This window comes from Camelus dromedarius, chromosome Y (assembly GCF_036321535.1).
Source record: "Camelus dromedarius isolate mCamDro1 chromosome Y, mCamDro1.pat, whole genome shotgun sequence".
Taxonomy (NCBI): domain Eukaryota; kingdom Metazoa; phylum Chordata; class Mammalia; order Artiodactyla; family Camelidae; genus Camelus; species Camelus dromedarius.
The window spans coordinates 13221239-13227518 of record NC_087473.1 but is presented as its reverse complement, the minus strand read 5'-3'; the positions used below and the strand labels follow the sequence as shown (position 1 = coordinate 13227518).

At 69.1% G+C, this 6280-nt stretch overlaps 1 protein-coding gene across 1 annotated transcript; it reads left to right on the top strand.

The window, feature by feature from the left end:
* The first annotated feature begins 912 nt into the window (after nt 1-912).
* LOC135320366 (uncharacterized) lies at nt 913-3388 on the top strand. Its single transcript, XM_064483448.1, has 5 exons — nt 913-1335; nt 1928-2075; nt 2562-2621; nt 2822-2933; nt 3063-3388. The coding sequence occupies exons 1-5, from the start codon at nt 917-919 to the stop codon at nt 3386-3388; spliced, it is 1065 nt and encodes a 354-aa protein (XP_064339518.1). The 5' UTR covers nt 913-916.
* The last annotated feature ends 2892 nt before the right edge of the window (nt 3389-6280 follow it).

The window sequence follows — 6280 nt, the reverse complement described above, 5'->3', positions numbered from 1 at the left end:
GCAGATTTCCCAGGGGGTGAAGGGGCCGCGTGAAACCGGAGTGACAGGTGGTCGGGGGTGGGGTTGGGGGTGGGGTGGGGAGGTGGGGGGCACGTGGTGGGAGGTGACAGAAACCGAAGAGGTGTCAGCGGGCCGCCGGGCAGTGCCAGAGAGATGCAAGGCCGGAGGCCTCCCTGGAGGCAGCGCGCGGCCCAGGTGCCCCCTGGAAGCTGGGCAGGGAGCTGGGCTGAAAGCTGGGGCTGCGGAGGCCAGGCGGCCGGCCGGGTTCCCGGCCGGGGGGCGGGGCCTTGCAGGGTGACGCCCACTGGCCGCTCCCCGATTGGTCGGGAGGTGGGGCGAGCGGCCTGGGCCCGACTCGACTCGGGCCTCCTTCCAGCCAAGCTGCAAATTCCCACGGGCCTCGTGGGGCGTGGCGGGGATGGGGTACGAGGCCATGCCCATGCGCCCCAGCTGCCAGGGGGCCGCACAGCAGGCCGCCGGGTCCGGGCGGCAGCGAGCCCTGGAAGACCCAAGCGCGGAGCGCCAGCGCCAGCGCCAGCGGCAGCGCCTGCGCGCGGGGACCTCGGCCGCTCGGCCGGCTCCTCCGGCCACGTGCTACGCCTCCACCTCCCGCTCCTTGTTCCTCGGCATTGGCAGCTGCGGCTCGCAGCTCAGGGCCAGGGCCACAGGGCCAGTGAGGCGGGGGCCCGGGGAAGGCGGGGCTCCCCAGGAATCCTGGGTGGCCTTAGCTGTGGGAGGGGGCCTTCAGGAGGCAGGGGCCCGCGGGCCTCCCGCTGCCATGGCAGGGCTGGGAACAGAGCAGGCACTAGCGGGTGGCAGGTGCGAGGAGGCCAGCAGCCTGAGGGTGGAGGCCGTGCGGGAGTGAGTGGCGGCGGCAGCGGCAGCAGCTGCATCGACAGAGGCGGAGGTTGTGGGCATGGGGGAGGCGTTGGCGCTGCTGGCGGACGACATGGAGGAGGTGGTGGCGGAGGAGGAGCAGGAGGAGCAGGAGCCGCGGGAGGAGGAGGAGGAGGAGGAGGTGCAGGCCAAGGAGCGGGAAGAGAAGCCCCGGAAGCAGGGGCGCGCAGAGCCAGGGAGCGGACCCCCGACCTCTCTGAGCCCGCTGGAGGCGCTGGGGGCCCTTCAGTTAGAGCAGAGCGCTGTGAACGCCCAAGCCAGCGGGGCCTACTTGCGGCTCAAGCGCAGGATCCGACGGAGGCGGGAGCCTCGTTTGGATCGAAGAAAAGCCATCATCCAGGACATCCCCGGCTTCTGGGCCAAACCTGTATACTTGCTGCTGCTGCTACTGCTGCTGCTGCTGCTGCTGCTGCTGCTGCTGTTGCTGCTGCTGCTGCTGTTGCTGCTGCTGCTGCTTGGGGCTGGCTGCTGCTGGAGGGCAGGAGGGGGCCGAGGAGGGGGAACAGGGCGAGAAGGAGGTTGGGACAGGGGGAGGAGGAGGGGAGGCGGCAACGGACTGGGGCCGGGGCCAGGGCCGGGGGTCTGGGTGCGGGGGCGCAGGGCAGGGTGGGGAGGGGAAGCAGGAGGAGAAAGAAGAGGGGACTGGGAGCGGCGGAACAAGGGGCAGGAGGAAGCGAGGAAGGCGGGCGCCAAGGCCAAGGGAAGAGGCCTGAGAGTGGAGGCATGGAGGCCTGCAAGGGCACAGCATGAGGGCGCTGAGGGCCAAAGGCCAAACGTGCAGGCGTGGGAGCGCCAAATTTGGGTGGAACCTTCTGGCGTGGGGCCTGCAGGGGAAGCCTTCCTGGGGTCATGGGGCACACGGCAACAGTGGAAAGCACGCGCAGAGCCCCCAGCACCTTCCCCACAGAGCAGAGAGTGGAAGTGTGCAGTCTCCGGGGGAAATCCCAGGAGACCGGTGGGCGTGCAGGACCCATCCCAGTCAGCCAGAGGCTGTGGATATGTTGCCGCCACGTCCGTGCCAAGGACCCAGGTCGTCCGCGGCCAGGTGTGAGCTGCAAGAGGCCCCCGTCCCGGGCAAGACTACGGGACCCCAGACACGCCCTCGGGTGGGCTCCGAGCCCGGCCTCCACCGGGCCTTCTCGTGCAGGCAGAAGCACGTGCCCTCCCCGTTGCACCCTGTGAGTCCCCCGGAGCTGCAGACTTAGCCATACAGACAGACTCCTCTCACCGCAGAGGGCGGCTCAGAGGCCCGGGGCTTCCTGTCAGCACCCCTGGGGCGTCCCCTACTCAGAGGAGGCATGGGTCCACGGGGGCAGAGCACATCCCGACTCCGCCCGCGGTGACAAGCCTGCACCCAGCACACGCAGGCCAGCTAGAGGTCGGGGACGATCGGGGAACAGGCGCTCCCCGAGGGGGTGCGGACAGCCCAAGATGCACGGGAAGGCCGGAACCCCGCCTCCACGTGCGTGTGAGACGGCAGGGCAGGGGCCGAGGAGGTCGGAGGTGTGGGGCGATGGGGTGGGCAGCAGTGCGCGCCCGGAGTCCCGGCAGATCGCCTGTCTGGTCTCTTCCTTTCGCCCCAGCCTGGCTGTGTTGGCTGTGGCTCTTCCAGCCGTAACACGTGAAGGCTCCTTGACCTACTGAAGATTGTGAATCATCCCCAGCTGTCGGCCTTGATCAGTGACCGAGACGAAGGTGTGCGGAGCTACATGATCCAGCTGGAGGTCAGGCCGGGCAGACGGAGGCCACGGTGGGGGGTGGGGGGTGGGGGATGGGGGATGCGGGGCGGAGGGGGCCGGGTGTCCCCGAGGGCTGGGTGTGAGCAGCGGGAGAGCGGAAGGGGAAGTGGTTCATCCCTGCCGGGCAGGCCAGCTCAGGTGGCCGGGACGAGAGTTCACTCTTCTCCTGCTGTTGGGCGTGGCAGGCGCAGGAACTGGGCCGCCCCGAGTACCGCTGCAGACTGATGTTCTTTTTCCGGAGCAAGCCCTACTTGTGCAACCAAGTGATCCTTAAGGAGTATCACCTTAGCTTCGCAGGTAGGTGGGCTGTCCCGGGATGGGGGAAGGGAGCGGAGCGGGGCGGGGCGGGGCGGGGCGGGGTGTGCCCCGGAGGCCTTGGACGCTGGGCCAGGGCGATCCCTCCCCGTATCCCCACTCTTCCTCTAGGCTATAGGGCGTATAGTTCCACTCCAGTCCAGTGGTTCTGGGATTACGAACGGGGAGCCCCCAGCCGCAGGCAGGACACCGTCAGTCTTCACTTCCTCAACTGGTTGTCAGGCCACAAGTGCCCCGGGTCTAACGGGATTGCTGAGGTGGGGGTCCCTCGGGGCCTGGTCGGAAATGGCGACGTCGGCGGTGGCCAGCTGCTCGGGGAAGGGGTGTGGGCCCTGTCCCGACCTGCCCGTTCCCTCTGCCAGATCATCGGCGAGGACCTGTGGCCCAACCCCCTGCGCTGCTACCCGAGGGAGCAAGGCGCCGGGAGAGGTAACTGAGAGGGGGACACGTCCCTGAGGAGCCCGGGGGGCTGGGGGTGTTGGTGAAGAGTGTTTCCCGGACCCTTTCCCAATCGGGGAGAGGCAGGCTGAGAGAAGCCTGGGAGCGGGGCGACCCCAGGCCGCCCAGGGAGCGGGCGCGAGGGTGAGCCAGGGGCCCGGAGGACCCAGGCGCACGCGCAGAGCACCGAAGCTTTCAGCTTTCGGTGAACGTCCCAGGGGTGTCCGAGAAAGGAGCGGGCCTCCTCAGGCACCCTCATGTGCGTCGGCACTTCCTGGCTTCGGCCCTCCCTGGGGCCTCGTCCGACTGCCTCCGCGTTTGGGATCAGCTGGGCCCCTCCGTCCGCCCCCGGCCGCATGGCCAAGGCCTCCAGACGCTGAGGAGGTGGGCTCCCGGGTCGCGTCCCGTCCCTCTCCTGGGCTGGTTCTCCCAGTCTTCCCTGAATGTCCAGGCGCATCCCTTAGCGACCTGGCTCCACCCGGACGGCCCTGGAAAGGGCCGCAGGCTGGCTGGTGGCCAGCGGGGAGGCGCCGGGGAGAAAGGGCGGGGCGTGCTGCCTGTTGTGCGCCATCTCTCCGGTTGTCTGTTGGACACAGGCCGCTTCAGCTACGCCTTGTGTTGTTCCCGAGCGTGTCCGTGTCGTTCTGTGCACGCGTGCCCGCGAGCAGGCTTTCTCACGCGTCGGTGGTCCTGCAGAGCTGGCGGTGAAGGCGACGGAGCAGGCGAGTTCGGCCGAGTAGAAGGAGAGCCCGGAGGCGCGTGCAGACGCGGGAGGCCGGCGGCCGGGGTCTGGGGCAAAGGAGAGGAACGAGGAAAGGATCGCCAGTGGAGGTTGCAGAGGGTGGGCAGCACGTACCCGGAATGAGGCCGAGAGAGACATCAACAAGCTAACGAGTGCTCCTGTCTTGCTCCCGTCCTGTGTGATTGTTCGCGGGTCGCCGATTGGCGATGTTCCGGCCCAGTCCGGTGGGGCTTTTGAACCGGCTGCCCGTGTGTGGCAGAGAGGCGGTCCTGAGGAAGTGGAGGACGTGGGAAGGGCAGGACTCGGCTGCTGCTCCGGGGAGGCCAGGTTGCCTCCGAACAGGGCAGGGTCTCGGAGCAGGAAGCAACGAAAGAGACAGGCTGGTGCGCTGGGGACCTGTTGCGTGGGCCGGGGAAGGAGACGGGGACCGGTGCTGGCGGGTAGGGGCCTCGTGGCCCGCTGTGGCTTGGGTTCAGTGTTCACTCTGCTCGCGGAGCCTCACTCAGCCCCCTCCGTCTGGGGTGTGCGCCAGCCGTCGGCCCCACGCCAGACGGGCGACTTCTTAAGCCGAGGGTCCCTGTTCACCCCCAGGCGCCCCAGGAGGCAGGCTGTGAGTGTGGAATCCTTCCGGGCATGACCCCGCTCAGCCCTGGCTGGGTGGGGCGGTGCAGGGGTCCAAGCAAGTGTGAGGGAAAGGCGGGCGTGAGCTGCGGCTGTGGCCCCGTGCCGGCGCGTGAGGCTGTGCGGGTGAGGGAGCAGGGGAGCAGGCGGGCAAGGGTGCCGGGCTGTTTGCGGGCGGGGGCTGGGCGGGAGCGGAAAAGACCGGCGCCTCCGGGGGCTGGGGCAGCAGCGAGATTGCTGGCTTTCAGGCTCCGGGGTCTTGGGGAGGAGAGGAAGTGGCAGACAGGAGCCCCTTCCCCCTGCTGGAAAGGCCTCCCGGGGCGTGAGCGCCTTCCTTTCCCTGGGGTCTCCTCGTGGGGCGCAACAGTCCGAGGGGCGAAGGTCAGGGGGCGGGGCCGCAGGGCCCGCGCCGCCCCAGACCGGCAGTGTGCCGCCTCCCCTCTCTCCCACGCCGGCGTTGCGCCGTGGCGGGCTGTGCCGCTCTTCAGGCTGTGTGACACGTAGGCCGAAAGCTTCTACCCGAGTCTGCGCTGGCTAGCTAAGGGGCCCGAACGTTCAGAGTAACTCACGCTTCTCCTCGGGACACAGTCCCTGCGGCTCTGTCCTGGTCAGGGAACTGCCAGCCACACATCCCTCCAACACACAGCCCCGAGCTGCCTGGGCATCAGGCCACCGGAAGGGGACAGTCCTGGTGCAGACAGATCTTGGGCAAGGGGCCTGTGGGAGGGATGGCGGCAGGCGGTGGGGGGCTGTGTGTGTTGGGGGGGTGGCGAGTGGGCAGGTCTGGGGTGGGGGGCGGGACGAGACGGGATGGGGAGGGCAGTCGGTGGCCAGCACCCGGCGGGGTCCTTCCCGAGGGGACAGCCGCTTTCCGGAGACACCTGAGGTCCCCGCACAAAGCTAGGCACCGTCTGTGGGACAGCCGGGCCTGGGAGAGCGCGGTGCGTGCCCCCTCTCTCCCTCCCGGTCCCTTGCAGTTTGGCCGCGTGGTGAGCATCTCTGTCCCCGACGACACCCCACAGCGCCCCTGCTTTGCCGCACTTTGGGGGTGTGCTTGACCGACTGCCCCAGCAGAACGTTTCACGGTCGTGGAGGGTTGCGGTGGGAGGTTCATGGATCCCAGCCCTCCCTGGCCTCCCAGCGGCACCGGCTGTCCGCTACCAGCTGCGGCCTGTCGGGTTTGGGGACCCGAAGGCCGGAGAGCCTCCGTGTACAATCGTAGGGTGGCAGAGGTCCCCTCTTGTCCCGCTCGGGCTGCTGCTGTCCTCGCCCCTTCCCCAGGTCAGTGCCTAGGTTCCCCTGCTCTGAAGGCACGAGGGCAGCTGCGTTGCAGGGACCCTGCGGCTGGGGCCCAGAGGGAGGGCTGAGGCGGCCGTGGTGGGCGCCCCGCAGGGCCGCGGCCCCTCAGGCCTCTAGGCCTGGCCAGGGCTCTTGAGAAGGACCTGCCAAAGGGGAGAGACTCGAGGAATGATTGGGCAGGGTTCTCACAAGGCTCGCTCGACCTTTGCCGCCCCAAGCGCCCGTAGGC

What these genes read in the sequence shown, in the direction of transcription:
- LOC135320366 (XM_064483448.1), top strand. Translation starts at nt 917, where the DNA reads ATGGGGGAGGCGTTGGCGCTGCTGGCGGACGACATGGAGGAGGTGGTG. An exon ending in CTGTTGCTGCTGCTGCTGCT is followed by an intron (nt 1,336 to 1,927) that starts GTTGCTGCTGCT and finishes CCAAGGACCCAG; the next exon opens with GTCGTCCGCGGCCAGGTGTG. An exon ending in GCTACATGATCCAGCTGGAG is followed by an intron (nt 2,622 to 2,821) that starts GTCAGGCCGGGC and finishes TGGGCGTGGCAG; the next exon opens with GCGCAGGAACTGGGCCGCCC.